Source organism: the organism of the source record quoted next, unplaced genomic scaffold, assembly GCF_019419815.1.
Source record: "Pyrus x bretschneideri cultivar Hongxiangsu unplaced genomic scaffold, Pyrus_bretschneideri_v1 Contig8, whole genome shotgun sequence".
NCBI lineage: Eukaryota > Viridiplantae > Streptophyta > Magnoliopsida > Rosales > Rosaceae > Pyrus > Pyrus x bretschneideri.
The window spans coordinates 2508513-2530827 of NW_025999820.1; the positions used below are offsets into that span (position 1 = coordinate 2508513).

Consider the following 22315-nt stretch of genomic DNA (forward strand, 5'->3'; position numbering starts at 1 on the left):
AAATGAAAGATAATTGGTCAGTTGCGTCTTTAATTTGAAGCCACAACTTTTTGCGTGTTTTGTTTCGTATCATTGTTAGTATTTACCGTCGTAGTTAAATATATGTAACATCAACTTTCCTTGTTAATTGGCTCAAATATGACAGTGGCTCTTGAATCTTGTCGTTGTTCTTGTTGCTTGTTTTTTTTTTTCCTACCTGTTTTATGACAAAACAAATCTGAGTCTGCGAGTTTAATTGTTTGGTTGTTGGAGTGGAAAGCTGCAGATTGCTAGAACAAGATAACCACATTTAACTGTTAAAAACTAGTTGCTAAATGAATTATATTTTTATTGATTAATGCTACGTTATCAAATTTTTATAAAACATTTTACAATCTCTCTAGTAGAGGTATAGCGCACAAACATGTGTGTGTTCTATTTATTAGAGAGATAATACAAATGTGGTACGATTTGCATTTTGCTAGAATTTTCTTCTTTTTTTTTTTTTGACAAGCATATGTTGCCAAAATGACTAAAAACAAAGGATTACACTTTGATAGACCCAATTTTGATATTGAGTTACTAGCTATATTTTTAAGAAATGAAACCTTAGAAGGCCTAATACTTGACATACCTAAAATACTCAAAGAATAAAATAAATCTAAAACACTAATATCTTCCAACACTTTTGGCCCTCGGGTTAAATAGCATGTCAAACCAAAGTCGGTAGCCCTAAAATGCATTTGATAGATTTAAAATTTGAGTTGCGATTCATAACATTTGCTTACTTTTCACTAAACTAACTCGAGTTGGAACTCTCACGATTTGCCAAATAAATTTAATTTGTATCTTAAAACGTCAAATCTCTTGTTCAATAATGCATGAATACGTTAGTTTTCAAATCGTATGTCGGTAGTCTACTCGAGAATATGTCTCCACACTGAATATCAACTAGGTTAAATCTATATTGAAATTTCATTTATGAACCACATGTTTACTAAATTTCATCTTTGGCTACCCAATAACTCCCGTATTTCACATTTTTCGGTTTTTTTTTTTTTTTTTTTTTTTTTTTTTAGAATTTAAATCAAAAAAATGCTAATGATATTATATTTAGTAAACTATATGACGTGCAGTTGATGATTGGATTTCTTATTTAGTAATTTAAAAAAAGAATTCAACCATCAATCACCACAACTTGTGGTTCATATTTATGCAGTCTACAAACGATAATTCGAGTAGATGATCTCTGTAGCTTCATTCTTTAAATCCTAGTTGTGTTTAAATTATGTAGTCAAATGAAGGACAAAGGACTGTACTGCCCCTACCCCAATCAACATACTCTACTTTTAAGAAGCTTGACCATTAGTAGAATCCAGATGTCGGCACTAAACAAGTGAGGATAAATAATCAAGAGATTAACAAAGATTACTATGATCTCGAGAACAGCATAGGGAAGGACCTCCAGTAAATATTTGATAGAACAGAGCAAACAAGAGGATCTTAACAAAGAGTGTTATGATCTTCTCAAGAGGCAAGAATTTGAGAATAAAGATTGTTTTTCTACTTTCTTGCACACTCTAATTATATCCATTATTTTTATTTAATTTAATCAAGGGTACTTTGATTTAGGTCCAAAAATTTGACCTCTGGTTGGATTTACTCAAATTTCCTTATTTTTCAATTTTAATTAGATTTCTTAATTTATACATCTTCATAAATTTTTAATTTTTTAATTTGAATATGAAAATCTAACCACTTTTTTTTTATACATAGAAAATAGTTAAACTAAAATTTATATGTCATCATATATGATATCTATACCATAGATTGATAAAATATATTTAATCAGTTATACAAGTATGTATGAAAATAAATGAAAATTAATCTACCTATCATTAATGAAAATGATATATATAGTACCTACAACATAAATTAGTTAACACAATTAACGTGTGATGGAGATAGAGTAAAATTTGAGATACGAATTATGAAAGGAAAAAAAGGAGAAACAATATTGAATTCTTATATTAATCCTAAAATTAAGTAAAAGATAAACATATACGTAAGAGATTATATTTATCACAATTTAACAAAAATATAATGAAAAAAACTGAGGTGGATAATCAGTGAATTGACCTAATTCAACAAAGTGGACCAAATTCTAGGGACACTTTTAAGATGCATGCTGGGACTTTCAAATATATGGTTAAAGGTTGGAATAAAACAACTTTTGGTAATTTAGAGGAGCGTAAGAAAAAAATCCTTGGAGACCTTGCTGAGGTGCAAGAAACCATCGTGAAAAACCAAAATGTTGATTCAGAGATTGATTTAGACATAAGCTTAGTGAGGAACTTAATTCAATACTAAGACAAGAAGAAGTCATGTGGGCACAGAAAGCTAAATTCAATTGGCTGCAATTAGGTGATAAGAACGCAAGGTATTTCCAAACGGTGGCAACTGTTCGAAATAAGAGAAATGAAATTAGAAAGATAAAGGATAGTTGTGGGTTTTGGTGGAATGAGGGTGAGGGTCTAGAACAGGTTTTTGTGCAGGACTTTAAACTGCAATTTTCTTGTGATAGTCCCCGTGCTCTCGTGGATATCTCTTCTATTGCAGATATTATTGATCCTTGTATTGACCACCATCACAATGAACTTTTACTCAAGCCTGTTGAAAATATAGAAATATGGGATGCAATTAAAAGAAGGGTTCTTTAGATATAGATCCTTACAACTCTTATTTCCTAAATAAAAACCCACCTAGTTACAAACATCAAAATAAAACCCAAATTTGAAAATGACTGCCAAGTAGAGAAGTAATTAACCTATTATTACAAAATATTTACAACTTGTACCACAATATTCAAAATAAATCAATAAATGTAATTACTCACCTTAATTACAATGAACAAATAGTTATTGCACATATTATTAACCCTAATATATATATATATATATATATATATATAGTACTACTATATGTTCAAACATATTAACTAATTAATCTACCTATATGTAAATTTATGATGAGCAATAATGCATATTTTGTAGGTAAATTAATATTGAAACAAATAACATTCTTTTATTTTGTAGGTAATATATTTTCCATGTATTATTACATATATTTGGCACATTTTTATTATTATAAGATATATGTACAAATAATAGGTAAACTAATTTTGAATCAAAATAAAATTGCTTTATTTGTAAGTAAATTAATTTTGAATCAAATAACATTTTTTTCATTATGTAGGTATTTTATTTTGTATGTATCATCATATATATTGGAAACATTTTATTATTATATGTACAAATAATAGGTAAACTCATATTCAATAAAATAATATTATTTTGTATGTAGGTACATTATTTTCCATGTATTTTGGGATTTACTTTATTTTGTAAGTAAATTATTTTGCATGTACTTTACATTTATTGGGTAAATTATTTTGTTTTTTTAAGCAATCTAATGTTTAAAATTTTGAAATCTAACATCTTTTTCGACTAAAAAAAAAAACATTTTAAAAGTTGAGTGGTAGGTGCACTGAATCAAATAACATTTTTTTATAGGTAAATTATTTTGCTTGAATTTTGACATATAGAATGCATGTTTTTTTTTTTTTTTTGGGTTATATGTGTGTGTGTGTGAAATAATTTACCTACATTTATATGTAAAGTATAATATAATTGACTAAACTAAGCTTGTGTTATTACATATATTAGGCAATGAATTTATTATTTTTGTAAAATCATTCACTCTCCTTTACAATCCGTATGGAATTAATTGTGCACATCAAATATAACATCCACATCGCCCATAGGAGTGGATCATGTAAGTCTTATATGTATATTCCCATCTCTACCTAGTACGAGGCCTTTTAGGAGTTCACTGGCTTCGGATTTTATCGGAACTCCGAAGTTAAGCGAGTTCGCGCCTGAGCAATCTCAGGATGGGTGACCCACTGGGAAGTTCTCGTGTGAGTTCCCAGAAACAAAACAGTGAGGGTGTGGTAGAGGCCCAAAGCGGACAATATGGGCGTGGTAGAGGCCCAAAGCGGACAATATCGTTCTACGGTGGAGTCGAGCCCGGGATGTGGTGAGGGTCTGGGCGGGGATGTGACATCAAACATTCAAATAGGGGTATTTTAGGCCTCAAAATTTTTTAAATGCGTAAAGTCAAACATAATTAATGAATTTACTGATGTGGAATCTTATTAATGAGTTTTATTCGAGTAAAAAACTTATGTTGGGTTTTACGTGGAGAAAATTAAGTTTTAGGGCTAAAGTCATATTTTCAGTTAAAAGAATTGGTGCATTGAAAGCACTAGGTCTGGATGGAATTGGTGCAAGTTTTTATCGTGAATGCTGGGATACAATCAAAGATTCAGTGAGTGCTATGGTTAAGGATTTCTTTGAAAATAGTACTAGCTTGAGGCTTATTAATCATACCAACATTGCCCTCATCCCAAAAGTGGAAAATCCTGAGGTGGTAAGTAATTATAGACCAATTAGTCTTTGTAATGTGAGCTAACTATAAAATAATCACGAAAATCATCATTAAAAGGTTAAAGCCACTTCTCGACCATTTCATATTTGAAAACCGAAGGGCCTTTGCTCTGGGACGTTCTATTTATGATAATATTTTGATTGCGCATGAAATGTTTTCTAGTTTTAAAGGTAAGAAATGAAGGACTAGACCAATGGGAATAAAGTTGGATTTAGAAAAAGCATATGATTATCTTAATTGGGAGTATATTAGATATGTGCTTCTTAGATTTGGTTTTGCGGAAAGATGGGCGAGCTTAATTATGGAATGCATAACTTCAACTTCCTTCTCGATTTTGATTAATGGTTCTACTCATGGTTACTTTTACCCTAAGAAGGGAATAAGGCAAAAGGATCCCTTATCACCTTATAATTTCATTCTTTGCATGGAACTGTTGATTAAACACTTCAACGAAATGGCCACTACCCCTAAATCGCATGTTGGTATTCTGTCATCTCCTGGTGGATTTAGAATATCAAATCTAGTTTTTGTAGACGATTGTTTGTTAGTTGCTAGGGCAACTACAAAAGGTGCTAGGAATGTACTTCATATTCTTAATATGTTTGCCAAAGCTTGGGGTCAAAAGGTAAATTGCCACAAATCCTCGCTTTATTTTTCAGAAAATACTAATGCTCAAACTAGAAATGCTATTGTTAATATTTTACATATTCAACATAAAACTACTATTGGCAAATATCTGGGCATTTATAATATTGTGTTTTGGAAATATCCAGTGAATGAATGTGAATTAATCAAAAGAATTAAGCAAAAGCTTGTTGGGTGGAAGACTAATACTCTCCCTAAGGCAAGAAGACTAACCCTCATTAAGTCCAACTTATTTGGTATGCTGAACCATATTATGTCTTGCTTTAAATGTCTTACTTGAGTAACTAAGAACTTAAACAAGTGTAGGGACTTCTTTTGGGGGAGAGATAGGAAGTTAAAACCTATGGCTTGGAAAAAAGTGTGTACTTCTAAGGATAAGGTGGGGTTGGGCGTAAGAAGAATGGGTCATTTCAATAATGCATGTTTGACTAAGTTAGTATGTTTGACTAAGTTAGTATGGAAAGTTTTAAAGGATGAAAACAATTGGTGGGTGCAAATTGTTAAAAGAAATCACTTAAAAAAAGATGATTTTTTTAGTTGCAAAGTTAAGTAAAACCACTCTTTGGCCTGGAAAGAGATTTTGAATAGTAGACATGTTATTCACATGGGAATTAGATGGGTTGTGGGTAATGGTGAAGAAATCCATTTTTTAGACCCGTCGTTGAGTTTTTCCTTATCCATTGTTCTAGCTAATTCCTAAAAATCAACAGCAGAATATAAATTGGGACACTAAAGTGAGTGAGTTTATTGATAATAAAAGTTGGGATAGAGTTCGTCTCTCCCAAGTGTTGGACCTGAATGTTGTGAGGAAAATTTGTATGGTGCCTATTTCCCTTCAAAATAAAAGTGACAATTTTGTGTGGGCACACTCCTCTATTAGTGAGTTCTCAATCAAGTCAGTAACTTGGATTCAGAGTAATAATAATCAGAAGTTAAAAGGCAGAAGCTCCTTAAGAAGATTATGTAAGTTAATGATACCTCCAAAGGTAAAAATTTTTGCATGGCTTTTTACTCATGAAAAACTTCATACTAGGATGAAATTAAGTAAATTTATTCAAAATATTGACAAATTGTGCCCTATGTGTGGCAATGAGAATGAGACTCAAAATCACCTTTTTTTTTAATTGCAAGCATGCTAAAGAAATGTGGAACATCTCTCTGGTAAGTCATTGGAAGAATAATTTGACTCAGTTTAATAATGTATTAGATTGGATGAAACCTATTGACAATGTTGAATGCAATGATTTGAGTGATCGTAGTAAAGCTATTTTGAATTATTGGCAAATATGGAATGATATAAATAATAATTTTTTAGAAGTATGATTCCTAATCCGACTGGGAGTATCTCCATTGCCGTAAGTGTAAGCTTATCATTTTTTAAGGATAATTGTAAGAAGATCTCTAAGGGGTGATCCTTGCCACCAACGACCCATTTGCTGGCGTCTCCTCCCCATGGCTATGTGAAATTAAACTTTGATAGGTCGGTTAGTTTGGATCGTTTTGCAATTGCTTTTGTTTTAAGAAATGCGGAGGGGCAACTGTTGGTGTTGGGGCATTGAACTTTGATGGCGCCAACATTTCGGTTGCAGAGGCTGTTGCTTTAAAGGAAGGAATTTTGTTCGCTAGGCGCAAAGGTGTGAAAAAGCTGATGGTGGAAGGGGATTCTAAGCTTATCATCCATGTGGAGAAAGATGTTTGGATGCCCCCTTGGCATCTTAAACCTATCACAAAGGACATCAAATGGCTGGCTTCTGAATTCCAGCATATCAGTTGGAAACATATTCATAGGGAGGCTAATTTCGTGGCGGACGCATTATCTCATATGGGCCTCACTTGCCAACCCACATTTTGGGATTTTTATCTTCCGATTTCGGCTATGGAGGCTTTTAATTTTGATTATATGGGAAACAATTGTATTGGAGGTTTTAAGCTTTAATAAATTTCTTCTTCATAAAAAAAAAAAATGTTAGGTAGACAAACTTTGTAGACGAAATTTATAAATTAAATGATATATCACCAATAAGAAATAAGCACGTCAATCAATACGTAATTAATAATTCAATTGTTAACTTTCATATTATTTAGTTTACAAAATTTAGTATATGTCATATTTAGTCTTGCTTAGTATTATCCTTGCTGATAAACATGCATTTGCAATAGGCAAACTTGGGCCTGTTACTTGTTGGGTGTAAACAGAAACTAGAGTTAGATAAATGGGCTTTTTTCTCTTTTTAATTCCTGACTTCCTCTTCTACGCATTTTCCGCAACGGAATTGTCAAAAAAGGGTTTCGCATTGTCACTCGCCATAAATTCTCTGCACAAAAACATCAAAAGGTGAAAGATAAGAGTCTTGCTAAGAAATGGCGACGGCGATGTTCCGATCTGCTGGGCTTCGAACCGCCCTGCGTGGCGGCTCTCGATCCGCTGCTCCCCCAAGGCGCTCATTCTCCTCCTCTGCTGGACACGACGATGCTCGTAATTTCTTATCTCTCTATCTGTCTCCGTCGCGTGCGCGCACACACACGCGAATATATGCGACTCGATTATTTAATTGTTGATCTTTGATATATAATTATTATTTCTTAGTTTTAATTCGAGATTTATTAATCTGAGAAAATTCAATTAGCATTTGCGGGTACATGTTAGGTTTTGACCTTAGTTTCTTAGGTTTGTGATAATTTTTCCCTTTTTGTTCAATGATTCTATAGATATGTGTATATTGTAGTGGAAATTACCAAAATGTGCCATAATTGATGAATTTGATTTCGAATTTCGGTGGAGTGGAAAGCCTTTCCGGTTAGTTTGAATAATTTTGAATGCCATGGTGACAGCTTAAGGATTCAGATTCATCTGGGTTTGGAGCAGAAAATTCATTGTTTTAATACGTTGGCATCGCCGATTATTTCAGTGGTTTGACATTGTATTTGATCTGTTTTTCTCTTTCATTTATTCAGGTGAGACGGCCAAGTGGGAGAAGATAACTTACCTGGGCATCGCTTCCTGCACTATTTTAGCTTTTGTTAACCTGTCAAAGCCGCATCCTCACTACGATGCTCCTCCCGTGAGCTTTCTTCTTAAGCATTGTGATTTTTTTCACTTTGTTTTCCTTGATATTATATATAGCTTTACCTTATGCATTTGATAGTGATTCCTCGTTATCTGCTGTCTATGTTTGCAGGCTTACCCATACCTGCACATCCGCAATAAGGAATTCCCATGGGGTATGATTCTGAACATCATTATGGCCTGAATTTATAATAATCTTCTATGACTCGAATATTTTTTGTTCTTTCTTTACTTTAATATTTCTGCAAAGTTCTACATCGTGCAGCGCATTCTATTTGATTGTATTCACCTGTACCTATTACTTATCAGTTGTGGGTTTTGTTATAGTTGATCAGTGTGTCTAGTGAAGAACGTCATTCTTTGGTTGTTCAGTTAGTGGAAGGAGCATGTTTGAATTGTTTTAATGACCTTAGATGCATTTTTATAACCCTAAAAAGGATAAAGGGAGACCAATATTGTGCCATATATGTGTGATGTGGCCCCAAGTTGATAGTTATTCTACCACTGGCTTTTAGAAATAGATGAAGTTTTTTGGTAGCAAGGAAAGATATGATCTTCCTGTCTTGAAATTTCTTCTCCCACAGATTGGTCAAACGAATAAGTAAAATTTTTGTATTTAACCTCAAACTGTTGATAATAATGGTTTGGCCCTGTCTTGAGTGGGGGCTAATAAGCTAAATGATCGTTAATAGCATGGCTCACTATTTACTGCAGTAGTGCTGGCATGTTTTAATAATGTAGGCACCTATTTCTGTAGTGTCTTACAGTGTATCGAGTTCGGACTGCCATATTTGATGCCTGAATATTCTTAACTTGAGGATATGCAAAACTTTGAAGTCATTGTTAAAGCTGGTACATTGTTGTTGTTTGCGGATGTAGGTACGAGCCTTTGTCCTTTTCAGATATTCTAGATAGTTATCCTTTAAAGATATTGGGTAGACATGTTGTATGCTTATTGGTAAAATGGTACTTTCAATAACCTGTTTTTGATTTTCTTAATTAACTTACAAGAACAGAAATTTCAATTGCTTTTGTGCTTTGTACTGCTGTCTAATCCACCAATTTGAGATGTTGAAGCGTTATTGTTTTCTGGATCTGTGTTCATTAGGTTTCACCTTTTTATTCTCTTTGTATTAAACATTGCTCAAATATCTGAGCGTTTATATTTTTGTTGTACAGGTCCAGATGGCCTTTTTGAAGCAAAGCATGAGCACTAGGCTGTCATTTGGGACATTTCAAGGAGGCACCATTTGGAATAACTCTGTTTCACGTTCATGTCAGATGGATTCATTTGTCTTCTTTGAATTTCTTTCGATATGAATACTTGCGCTTATTTTTCAACATGAATTCGGGATCAAGACCTTGTGGCAAGTTGTTCAATTTTTTGTTATGTTTGTAACCATTGACACAGATAAATAAGATGATGACATGTTGGTTTGTTTCCCTTTCCAGCTTCCTGTTCTTCAAAATTTATGCCTATATTCTTCCGAATATGGAGATTTTTCGGTCTCCTCATTATGTCCGACACTGCTTTTTCGGAGAAATTTATTGACTGATTGATTAGAATGAAAATTCGGGATGCAAATGAAAACTCAAAACCACTAATGAGGTCTGTGGTGAACAAGTGCCTGAGAACAAATACGGAGTATAGACTTGGTACATGTCATTCGGTAATAGCACTCGAAATAAAGATATTAAGTCCTACCGAAACGATAATCTCAAGTCCTTTATCCGGAGAAATTTTAAGGTCAAACTACTGGACCGCCTAATTCGTAAGGGCCTAGACACAAATCCCTTCCCCCTATCCCACGTCCAACTACCCCCACACCCCTTGAATTGTCATGCTCATGCTAACCTTGGCCAATTGAAGTTCCACCCTCCTCTCAGACCGTCTTCAATCCAGGTGCCGTACCCAAGAACCTCTCCTTTCCTTGACTTAACATTTGGCGAAAGACAGGTAAAACAAGAAAGAGAGATTCTTGTTTCCTTTGGCAAAAATAAGTAAGATTTTCTCCCCTCTTATTTAAACGGTTACGATTAAGTCACGTTAACATCTTATATTAATTTTTTTTTTTTTTTATAAAGAGTGCCAAAAAAAGGAAATGTGAGAGGAGGGGAGAGAGGAGGGGATTAGGAGGAAAGAAAATCCTACTCCTGACAAAAGACAGGTAAAACAAAAAAGATTCGTGTTTCCCTATGCTTGTATAGGGGTACTATACATAAGGGGCAGGTTGGAACAAAATACAAGGGTTAAGGATTGTGTTTCCGGAGAGAGTCATATGGTCTGGATGTCCGAACCTAAAGAATTTCTCTAGAAGAGTAAGAGGAAATACATCATCAAAAAAATTCCTGTCAAAATATTGCCCTCAAGAGTCAAGATTGATATAATAACTTTCGCACTATAATCACAACAAGGTACAGCCATCAATGAAGGTTACAGTTATGCAGAATCACCTCACAAGAAAAAAAATAAAATCAAAATGACATAAATGGTTGCGGAAATGAATGGTGAACTTATTGAAATGTTTTACTCAGCGGCCGTATCACCACTGTTATTAGTTGCAGTTTTGTCCTGGGATGCTGAAGAATTTGACGATTCTTCTTTGTCCTGGGATGCAGTTTTGTCCTCAACATTAGTATTGGCGTTTGACGATTCTTCTTTGTCCTGGGATGCTGAAGAATTTGACGAGTCAACTGATTCTTCCTTATGGCCTGCACCTGTATCAGCGTTTTCGTTTGGGTTGTTTGGAACACCACTGCCATTTTCGTTCTGGCTCGCATCCAATTTGTTATCTGGGTTTGAGGGGGCATCTTTCTCTTGTTGAAAGGAAGAAGAATCACCACCTTGCTTTTGGCCAGCATCTTCATTCTCGTTTGTTTTTTGAGAGAGTATATTTTCCTGTGTTCCTTCTACCTCGGTGTTACTGCTGAGCTTTTGAGTCTGAACAATGCTCATGGTTGAAGGTGCAGAACTTTTATCTGTTTCTGTAGGTGTACTGGAGTTGACAGTCTGACTATCCGAGACACCAGATTCAGAATTACTAGAAGTATCTGGGGTTACTCCATTTGTAGCATCACCATTCTCAGTTATAGTGGAAGCAGTTGTGCTAGAGTCTTGTTGCTCACTGTTGGCAGCTACATCAGATCTCTCGGTTTGCTCTAATACAACGTTTTGCTGTGTAGAGTCATTGGACTTAGTCTCCACTTGCTGCTGATCTGTAGAACTTTGTGGTGTAGAGTCATCCATCTTTGTGTCCATTTGCAGCTGATTGGTTGAATTTTTCGGTGTAGAGTCATCTGTCTTGGTGTCCACTTGTTTCTGTTCCGTTGGATTAGGCGTGGAACCATTGCCTGGTTCCAAGTGATTACTCTCACCACTGCCCACTTCAGTTTCCTTGGCCTTTTCATTACCATTCAGTTCAATCTTTTCAGTCACTTCCACATTTGAGACAGACTTGTTTTGATCAACATCAACCACTTCAGTGCTATTTGTATTAATCTCTTTGTCTCCAAACTGCTTTTCTTCATTAGAATTTTCTAAACTGCCGTGTTCATTATCTTGTGTCGCATTCTGAGTTTTGTGGGCCATAGCACTGGAAGCATCATCAGCTTGTAAGGCTCTTCTCTTGCCCCCTCATCAGTTTCACCTCCATCTCGAACCCGATCATCAGTTAAAAGCAGCTTCTCAATCTTATCACCTTCCTTCTCCTCGGCCTCCTTTTCTTTATCATCCTGTATCATTGCGTTCCTCTCCCTCTTTATTATCCACCCTTTGAGTCTCCTCTGATGTTCCTTTCTCTTCAGTTTTGTCCTCTTTGATCTCTTCATTCTCCTTCTGTTCAGTTTCTTTCTCTTTGGTTTCGTAGTTCTCCTTCTGCTCGCTTTCTTTCTCTTTGGTCTCGTGGTTCTCCTTCTGCTCACTTTCTTGCTCTTTGTTCTCTACATTCTCCTTCGGTTCACTTTCTGTCTCTTTGGACTCTCCATTCTCCTTCTGTTCACTTTCTTTCTCTGTAGTCTCTACATTCTCCTTCTGTTCACTTTCCATCTCCTTGGTATCTCCGTTCTCCTTCTGCTCACTTTCTTGCTCTTTGTTCTCTACATTCTCCTTTGGTTCACCTTCTGTCTCTTTGGACTCTCCGTTCTCCTTCTGTTCACTTTCTTTCTCTGTAGTCTCGACATTCTCCTTCTGTTCACTTTCTGTCTCCTTGGTCTCTCTGTTCTCTTTCTCTACAGTCTCTACAATCTCCTTTTCTTCACCTTCTTTCTCTTTGGCCCCTTCGGTCTCCCTCTCATTGCTTTCCTCACTCTGCTTGGCTTTGTCGTCTTCATCCTTCCTGTTTCCATTTTCGTTCTCTTTACTCTCTTCATTTTCATTCACATTGCTCTCTTCACTAGTAACCACCTTGTTCGTTTCACTTTCTTTCTCACCTTCTACCGAATCACCTTGATCTTTTGTCCTCTCATCAATTTTGTTCTCACCATTTTCATTCACCTCATCATCTCCAGTGCCTCTTCCAACATTATCGATCTCTTCAGGCTTGTTTTGTTCTTCTTCCTCCTCCTCCTTCTGCCCTGCATTCCTATCGACAATTTCCTCCACGACAGGCTTGAGATCCTTTCTTCCTAACTTGAGGATCTCATCCCCACCATCCTTTATTTTATCCCTGAACTCGGCTTTTTTGCCATGAGACTGCTTGACTTGGTAAGCCAGCCAGACGCACACACCCAGCAAAAGAAACAGCTGCAGTGCATGCTTGACCTTAAGCCCCCTAGATCTCGAGCTCCTGCGAGGAGATAGCTTGAACATCCTGAATCTCTTTCAGGCTACAACCAATACGTCCTTTAAACAAAACCTGAGTAACAATTAAACTTTTCTTAATTCTTCGATTCGCATCCAAACACGGGTAAACAAAATTGAAATCTTCCCAGAGTCATAAAACCAAAATTTAGTACAAAAAGAACATGTTCACTTAAACCGATCTACTTATAACTGCAAAAATGTATTTGCATAGCAGTAATTATGTGAATGATGAATCAAACTCTTACAGATGGAACCGAAATCAGCAATCCTGAATTCAACTGGACAAGAACCAGAGAAATCCATTTCCACATGAAAAGCTATCAACATTGGTCATTTTTGCAATCACTAACGAGAATTTTCAAATTCCAGAGAAATCCCACTTGGGTTTGATCACCATCTAACCAAATCAGTAATCTTTTTCACATTCAATCCAAGACATAACAAAATTACCATCAGATCTAATCATGTTCCTAGTTTCTAAATCAGAAAATGGAGTCAGAATGCCAATCAAGAGAGAGAGAGAGAGAGAGAGAGAGAGATAAATACCAGAGGGAGTTGCAGGCGGTTGGATTCTGCCAAAGGATGAAAAGTTGAATACTTTTCCTTTTAGGACTAGTAGTAGGTATACTCCTTTTAGAAATGCAGACACTTGGAACTCTACACGCACTAAAATGCTGCCTTTTCTTCTTCTTATTCCCACCCACCTTGGATTTCGATCTGGAATCTGGTAGTAGTGCAAATTTGGGAGTTGCAACCTCGATAAAACGACAATTTAACCATCAAATTCTAGTGAGAGAAGGAGAGAGGAGAGAGAGAGAGAGAGAGAGGGGGGGGGGTTTCATAAAATCACCGGGCTTGCTGTCATAAATTTAAGGCAAGTGGGGACGTGGCCCAAATCCAAACCCTTTGCTTTACATTATCGGTTGCCTTATTTCCTCCAAATACGACGGCGTTGCATTTGGCACGTACCAGATTCGGGGTTCACGATCCGCCACGTGTCCATCTCGAGATCGAGGAAGTCGGTTAGCTTAGTTCCAACTCAAAATGGTACTTTGCCCTTTGCGACTTCATCACAACACCGCCAAAACGACGCAAACGACGACCCGCTAAAAAAAAAAAGGAAAAAAAATGGCAGCGAAGCTACTCGCTTCCGCTCTCCGCCGCCAAACCCTAACCCCAAAACCTGCCTCCGCTGCCTCCCATCTCGTCCGCACCGTCTCCACCGCGGCTGCCGTCGCCGAACCCTTCGACGACGCAGATGGAGTTTCAATGAAGGGGTGAAAATTTACGGCCGGCCTCTGTACCTGGACATGCAGGCCACGTCGCCGGTGGACCCCAGGGTCGTCGACGCCATGCTTCCTTACTACCTCAGCCGGTACGGAAATCCCCACTCCCGGACCCACATGTACGGCTGGGAGTCCGACTCCGCCGTTGAGACGGCCCGCACCCAGGTCGCCGACTTAATCGGCGCCTCCCCCAAAGAAATCGTCTTCACCTCCGGCGCCACCGAGTGCAACAACATCTCCGTCAAGGGCGTCATGCACTTCTACAAGGACAAGAAGCGCCATGTCATCACCACCCAGACGGAGCACAAGTGCGTTCTGGATTCGTGCCGTCATCTGCAGCAAGAGGGCTACGATGTGACCTACCTTCCGGTGAAGTCCGACGGGCTTATCGACCTCGATGGGCTACGGGCCGCCATTCGGCCCGATACAGGGCTCGTATCGGTCATGGCGGTGAACAACGAGATTGGGGTTATTCAGCCCATGGAGGAAATTGGGGAAATTTGCAAGGAGTTCAAAATTCCATTCCATACTGACGCCGCTCAGGCGCTTGGGAAGATCCCAATTGATGTGGACAAGTGGAATGTGAGCTTGATGTCGCTTTCGGGGCACAAGGTTTACGGCCAAAGGGGGTCGGGGCTTTGTACATGAGGAGGAGGCCGAGAATTCGGGTGGAGCCCCAAATGAATGGAGGTGGGCAGGAGAGAGGAATTCGAAGCGGAACAGTTCCTACGCCGTTGGTGGTAGGATTTGGTGCGGCCTGCGAAATTGCGAAGAAGGAAATGGAGTACGATGAGAAGAGGGTAAGAGAGTTGCAGGATCGGATGTTGAAGGGGATTAGGGAGAAGCTTGATATGGTTGTGGTGAATGGTAGCGAGGAGAGACGTTATCCCGGGAATTTGAATCTGTCGTTTGGTTATGTGGAAGGGGAGAGCTTGTTGATGGGGTTGAAGGAGGTGGCGGTGTCGAGTGGGAGTGCGTGCACCAGTGCGAGTTTGGAGCCGTCGTATGTGTTGAGGGCATTGGGGGTGGATGAGGACATGGCTCATACTTCAATTCGGTTTGGGATTGGGCGGTTCACCACGGAGGAGGAGATTGACAGGGCGGTTCAGCTGACAGTGCAGCAGGTGAAGAAGTTGAGGGAGTTGAGCCCGCTGTATGAGATGGTGAAAGAAGGGATTGATATCAAGAGTATTCAGTGGTCACAGCATTGAGGAGTTTGTAAGAGGGACTGGGTGAAGCAGCGAGTATAAAGATGCACGAGTGAGAGCTGATCGAGTAAATGGAGAATTTGAGGTTCATTTTGCGATCCTTGTTGTAAATGCTTTTGACAACTCTCCATAATTACTCCATAACTAAGCTTTGCAAACACGTAGTTGTTTTCGATAGTTTCCCCGTGCTGTTGTGCATTCTTGGCATGTGATATGGGCAACGATACGTTTGTTGAATAATTAATTATGTTTCACTAATTTCTATATGCATATGTGTGTGAGAATGTTTCTATAATTACTCCATTGATGAACTCTGTGAAGCTGTTGGGATTAGAAGTAAGCTGGGGCTTAACTAATAAATTCGACCATTGCTTCCAGTTGGAAGCGGTTTTCTCATGCCATATTTACATTGGGGATGTCTGCATGAATGAATTGATAAGGCACACTTAGGATGGGGTTTGTTTGTAACTTATCAAGTGTTTTGAGTAGTTCATTGGTAGTGCATTTTTAACAATCATGTCTAAAGTTCCTTGGTACTTTGACATGTAAGAGATATCTCAAGCTGTGTTACAATTAACTTTTGTCTGCCCTCGCTCGAGCATATCTTGTTGGTTTTGTGGTGCACATTTTATACCTCCAATTTGTACTTGGGAAATTATTGCAAATTGTAACGGACCGTAACCACAGCTTGATTAGCAGGTAGTTTCGGTAACTTGAAGTTTCATGATATGACAAGCAAAGACGCCATCACACTTGTACAAATGAAAGATGAAACGAGTAAAGAGTGTTTTTCAAGTAAGCAGCATCAGATTATGCGAGATCGGAGCCATCCTCGGATCTTTCCTTGGCGCTTGGTCGGTAGAGCAAAAACTCTGAACCTTGCGATGACAGCATAACAGGCTATGCAGCATACTAGAATGATCAGAATACCAAGTGGACTGTATTTGGGTAGCACTACAATCATACCTGAAGAAAATGCTACCATCATTCCTCCAATGGAATACTGAATGAGAATTGTAGAGGTACGTGGTGTCGCTTGGTTTAGTGAGAGAGTTACCAACATAAAATGGTTGAACACCACCAAAGTTGATAGAAAGAAGGAGATGACGTCGAATACCACAAACACATGGAAAAATGCCCTTTTGTACAAGACGGGCATTCCGTTGCTTTTGAATCCTCCAGGCAAGGTGAAAGCTGCCGCAAATGTGACGGTTGCAATAAGCATTGCTACCACTAGATTGGTGTCGAACGTGCTCGAGTCATCCCAATGGGCTTCTTGTGCTCTCTTCTCTGCAATGATCAACGTGCTTTTAGGTGTATCGTTCTTCTCCGGTGATTCCAGTTTCATAAATCACGGCGGATTTGTTGTTGGAAGATTGGCACACCAACATGGCGGCCCAGACGCTTCAAATCCTCACGTCCACCGGTGGCGCCCTAGAGTGTATAACGCTTTGTTAGGCTAACCGGGTCTAAACACAAATACAGAAGGAATGATGTTTTCTTGCCAAACAAGTGTTTATGTTGCCAAACTATGAATCTAAACAAAAGACGAGAGGCTATAATTACTCAAAATGAATAGCTATCGCAGCTATATTTCTTACAAATTCAAAATCGTCCCCAAGGTAAACGTCCGCAGCCTTCAAGAGTTGATTATTGATTGCAGTCTTATCCACTCTAGGATTCCATGCGAAACGTCCTAGGACACTAGTATTACGTTGAATAGCAGCTAGATGCAAGGCGTGTTTCCGTCGTTGTCTGCTTCATTTATAAGTCCTGCAAACTTAGGCGTCCTCAAAATGTATTTGACAGTAAAATATTGCCCACCTAAAACTGCTGCATGCAGAACCGTTTGGCCTTTGTGATTGACCAATTCACAAGTATCAGGCCGGAATTGTGTCAGCACTTCCATCACTTTCTTGCGGCCTGCGTACGCCGCAACATGAAGAGCTGACATTCCAGATTTGTCCAAGATGTAAGAAATAGAACTATCCTGCTGCATCAATAATCGAGTTGCTTTAACGTTCCCTCTCAACGACTGCATAGTGTAACAGAGTCCATCCGTTGGCGTCAGTTTCTTTGATTATTTCAGGATGGCTGGACACCATCATCTCCACGATGCCTAAATTGTATGGAAACATAAAAGCCGGTAGGAAGTGAGACGTATTAGTTAATTGAAGTATGTTTTTCAGAGAAGTGATTTCCACAGCAATTTTTTTTCTAGCCTTTGAATTTTTGTGAGCCACTCATCTCAAAAGTCCAATGATATTCCATTCCTTTCATTTCCATACCAAATTTACACCTAAAATCACTTGTAAGTAATCAATATTATCCGCTGATTTTAGGATTTGTGATAAGTTTTGACTATTTGAGGTTTAAAAAATAAAAAATTCGCGTAATAATAGAATAACTGTTGGAATCAAATTACTAAACAAATCTATATAATAGTTCTTTGTATTCCTTCCTTTTCTTCTTGTTATATAAAACCCATAGTTAGGATTGAATATTTACCTTGCTAGTCGTCTTCTTTTTTGTTTCATTTTGTGTGTTTTTTCTGCCTCACGATATCATTTTTCACTTTCTTCTTCTCATGCTTCCACTAAATTTGAAATTTGATTATGTTTGATCGGAGAATGGAGGTTGATTGGCTTTTTTCAATCAAATTGCTTGTTCTGTTCAAATTAGTTTTATGGTCAAAGTTGGATCATCATTTGAGTTGCATTTCCACCCAAATTAATTGGTTTCATGGCCGATATTAATCCACCTGTATCACAGGATTTTCTTTGTGACCTACACTATCGTAGACATAGTGTATTTTTTCCATGTTTATTATCTATCTTTATCACAAATCACTTCTATTTTTTTTCACATGGTAATTTGTCTTGCTTATAAGTACATAAATTATGTATTTGTACCAATCATTTGGTCTATCCACCAATTGATTAGACAGTTTGTTTTTTCATAATTTGTTTGATATCTTGCTTATAGGTATATTGTAGTGTTTGTGCATTTAGTTAGGTTGTATAATTTTGCAAGTTGATCTATGGTAAAAATAATTTATTCTATTACAAATTAACGAATTAAATGGTTTTCTAGATAGTTAGTAGATTGGAAATGTTTAAACCTTCAAAATTTGAAAACATAGGCAAAAGTAGTTTTTAAAAAAGTTAAGTGGACCTAAATCAGAAATTTAAAAAATTGGATTTAAGCCAATAGTACATGAATTGTTTGGATCTATATATTAATGCCCCTTTAATTTAATATATAAAATGAAAATTTAGGAACCAAAATTACAAGAGTACGCATAAATCATTTACCTTTGCATTTGATTTTGTGAGTTACTGCGGCGTGCAAAGCTGTGACACCATTAGTTCCCTGGAAAGAAGTAAATGTTGGATACTTGTCTAACATATAACGAGCAATGTTCGGAAAGTCCTTGCTAATAGCTAAGAACAATGAGGATTCGTTGGCGCTGTTAGTAAAACTACACAATTCAGGATCAGCTTCAACCAACAGAATCACCACTTTGAGGTGACCGTACTTGACGGCAACATGTAATCCTGTATCCTCAATCAAATTTTTGATCCGGAGTAACTCTTTATACGCTTTGCCACCGGCCAGTGCACTTTCCTCATCTGCTCCGTCAGTGTGTAGCATCCTTGCATGATTAATGAGCAACCCTACTACTTCATCACAGCCTGCTTTGGCAGCTACGTGCATGGGAGTGTCGCCTTTGTTGTTGGTGTCCCAAAATAGTGGAGATTGATTGTCGATCGGGACGCCTTTGAAAAAATCGATTTGTTTGAACTCAGCTGCAAGATGAAGAATATTGTTATTTTTAGGTGTTTTCTGCAGAAGAAGATTAATCGACAGACCACCATCTCTAATTTTTTTAAGGAAACCAAGATCACCCGATCTTGCTGCCTCGTACACAGAAGGATCCATAGCTTCAAACATCATCTTTCAACTTTGTATCGAAATATATAGTAGAAGGGGCACTAGTGTGAACATTGCACTGTACATATCTGACAAATTTAGTTTATTGCAAATTGCCCGTCAACGGGCACAAGATTAGTCTTATTATTTTTTTTTTTTGGGTAAATAATATGGGAATATGATCCTAGTTGGATCCTCTTTGTAGGAATCCGAATGTTCAATCAATTGTGTTCGTTCATTGTAAATTATACGGTCAGAAATCATTTTATATTTTATATTTTAAATTAAATATAAACAATACTTAATAAAAACTGACTGCACAATATACGATGAACAAATAAAATGGATTAATCATTCAAATCCTCACAAAAAGTATTTGGAGAAGATCCTCATCCAATAATATGAGTCACTGATTTTATTATATGCATATTTGTGCAATGAAATTGAAAAAGTGTATGAAGTAATAACGGTGCTTATTTTAATACGCCGAGGTCGTCAGCATTTACGTACATGTCTGAGATCACTTGGGGTATGTTTGGTGAGGAATTTTCAAAATTTAAGGTGCCGTTCGGTCAGTAGCGGAGGGAAGGGGGTCAATGGGTTGACGCGACCCAACAACTCTGTATTACTCTGTATAATTTTAGAAAAACTAATGAAAAAAATTTGAAAATTTTGAGTTTTAACGATAAAGATAAAATAAAAAGTAAAGTGAATAGTACCATATTTGACTTTTTAGTATAAAAATGTAGTTTATTGTTAAAATGAACAGTACTGTGGATTTTTCATTAAAACTCCTTATAATTTTTCGTACTGATCCCATCCAACAATTAAGTTCAGATTAAGTCTTATGTCTTCGTGCTTTTGATTTCTTATTTGATTTCCATTAGTTTTCAAACTCTATCAATCAATAGTCTTTCACAAACGTTGGTGTATTTGCTTATGAAAATCAAATTAACAGTTGTGAATGCTTGACTGGAAAGAGTCTAACTAATTATACAGTGAAGATATATAGTTATAATTTAATTGTATACATTGAGATATGTAGTAACGATAATGATAATGATATTGTACAATAATGAGTTCAAAGTTTAAAAACCAATCATGAATTATATGTAATTAAAAATGTTACAATATCTTTTTTATCACGATTGCAGTGAGTTTAAATTTTGGATCCATCACTACTTTTTATAATAATTTTATTTTCAATTTTTACATTTTTAAATACTAAAATTTTGTTTAGTAACTATATCTATCAACTTTATATCGACATATATAAAAGACACTGGTGTGAACAGGGCAGATGCGTTCTACAAATCTGACAAAATTAGTTTATTGCAATTTTGTTTTGGTGGAATATTTTTTGCAAATTGCCCGTCAATGGGCCCAAGATTCGTCTTTTTGCTGGAAAATAGTATGATCAGTCATTTCGATGCGATTATATTGATATGCATATTTTCGGAATCAAATTGAGAAAGTGTGTGAACGGTGCTTGATTAGGCTTACTAAAATACGTTGAGGTCGTCAACATCTAGGTACATATCAGAAATTACTTGGGTACATCGGGGGGAGGAACTCTCAAATTTTAAGGGGACATTTCGTAATCATTTTGATTTTCAGTTTTTTAATTTTTAATTTTCAAAATTTTAATTTTAATTTTATAAATAGAAACTGAAATTGTGTTTGGTAACTACTTTTAGTTTTTCAAAAAATAAAAAATAATAAAAAAGTAAAAATTCAAGGTCAAATTTTGAAAACTCAAGAAATTAGTTTTTGTTGCAGTCTTATTAGATTAGAAATGTGATTGTGTAAATCTTAACATATCTAAGATATCCTTATGAGATTCTACCATATCTCTGATACTAGATATTATCATATTAGAGTTGTAAAGAAATTTACATTCCCTACTACCAAATTAGTTTATTGCAAACAAGTGTGCTATATACATTTGAACGTATATATATGTGTGTTTGTGTGTGTTAGGGATAATAATATGTGCATAATTATTTGTTCATTGTAATTAAAGTGAGTAATAACATTTATTGATTTATTTTGAATATTAGTTTTCAAACACTCTATCAATCAATAGTCTTTCTGACACACCCTGACCGAAATCAGGGCATGCTGGCCGTCACATGAGGGTGACGTAACCCTGTGCACAGTGCGGAAGCTAAGAATAATAATAAAAGTACGAACAAATAAAACCAAACTACATATAGGGTAGTTAACATTAGGCCTGGCAATTTCTGACACGACCCGATAACCCGACACGACACGACACGAAATTAACAGGTGTTTGGGTCGACACGATAACGAATCGGGTCGTTATCGGGTAACCCGATAAGCACCTGTTAAGATAACGGGTTGGTTCGGGTATACACGTGGGTAACACGATACACGATAAGCAGAATATTATTTTTATAATTTTATAACCCTAAAAAAATACTGTAATAATTATATACATTAATTTTACAATTTTATACCCCTAAAAATTATAATAAATATATATATATATATCTATATATATTAAATTAACTATAAAATTTATAATAATTATAATAATTATATATACTATAATAATTATACCCCCAAAATATTAAGTCTATCTATAATAATTATATATATATATATTAAATTTTATAAAACTATAATAATTATTAATTAATAATTTAATATGCATGAATATGATGCATTGCATTGCATCCATTGAAATTTGATGTGATTTGTTTCCATTCAAATTTCAATAATGAATTTCTTGCCGTTGCCAACTTGCAGCCCTTTTTGAAAAAAAAAATGGAGGGAAAAAGAAAATGTTAAGAAAAGTTGAAAATGAAACAAAAAAGTGAGGGAATTAGGGAAAGATGTTGGAGGGAAAAATTAAAATTAATAG

The 22315-nt window shown here is 36.4% G+C and overlaps 4 protein-coding genes and 1 pseudogene across 4 annotated transcripts; 2 read left to right on the forward strand and 3 right to left on the reverse strand.

The window, feature by feature from the left end:
* The first annotated feature begins 7445 nt into the window (after nt 1–7445).
* Nucleotides 7446–9651, forward strand: LOC103964657 (cytochrome c oxidase subunit 6a, mitochondrial). Its single transcript, XM_009377610.3, has 4 exons — nt 7446–7609; nt 8089–8195; nt 8313–8355; nt 9380–9651. Exons 1-4 carry the CDS (start codon nt 7495–7497, stop codon nt 9415–9417), a joined length of 303 nt encoding a protein of 100 aa, XP_009375885.1. The 5' UTR covers nt 7446–7494; the 3' UTR covers nt 9418–9651.
* A 1076-nt stretch (nt 9652–10727) lies between these two features.
* LOC125473138 (putative protein TPRXL) lies at nt 10728–11789 on the reverse strand. Its single transcript, XM_048575544.1, has one exon. The coding sequence runs from the start codon at nt 11787–11789 to the stop codon at nt 10728–10730; it is 1062 nt and encodes a 353-aa protein (XP_048431501.1).
* A 136-nt stretch (nt 11790–11925) lies between these two features.
* On the reverse strand, nt 11926–13842 carry LOC103937675 (cilia- and flagella-associated protein 251). Its single transcript, XM_009347619.3, has 2 exons — nt 13548–13842; nt 11926–13053 (listed from the first exon to the last, which is right to left on the reverse strand). The coding sequence occupies exon 2, from the start codon at nt 13005–13007 to the stop codon at nt 11928–11930; it is 1080 nt and encodes a 359-aa protein (XP_009345894.2). The 5' UTR covers nt 13008–13053; nt 13548–13842; the 3' UTR covers nt 11926–11927.
* Nucleotides 13843–14051: 209 nt separating this feature from the next.
* Nucleotides 14052–15761, forward strand: LOC103937674 (cysteine desulfurase, mitochondrial-like). Its single transcript, XM_009347618.3, is given in 3 exon segments — nt 14052–14277; nt 14280–14903; nt 14906–15761. Coding segments are annotated over 3 exon segments (1365 nt in total). The 5' UTR covers nt 14052–14129; the 3' UTR covers nt 15499–15761.
* Nucleotides 15762–15992: 231 nt separating this feature from the next.
* On the reverse strand, nt 15993–19501 carry LOC103937682 (annotated as a pseudogene).
* Nucleotides 19502–22315: the final 2814 nt, after the last annotated feature.

Coding starts and splice junctions, on each gene's coding strand:
- LOC125473138 (XM_048575544.1), bottom strand. CDS start 11,789: ATGGCCCACAAAACTCAGAATGCGACACAAGATAATGAACACGGCAGT.
- LOC103937675 (XM_009347619.3), bottom strand. CDS start 13,007: ATGTTCAAGCTATCTCCTCGCAGGAGCTCGAGATCTAGGGGGCTTAAG.
- LOC103964657 (XM_009377610.3), top strand. CDS start 7,495: ATGGCGACGGCGATGTTCCGATCTGCTGGGCTTCGAACCGCCCTGCGT. Junction 8,196..8,312: donor CTCACTACGATGCTCCTCCC/GTGAGCTTTCTT, acceptor CTATGTTTGCAG/GCTTACCCATACCTGCACAT. Junction 8,356..9,379: donor CAATAAGGAATTCCCATGGG/GTATGATTCTGA, acceptor TTTGTTGTACAG/GTCCAGATGGCCTTTTTGAA.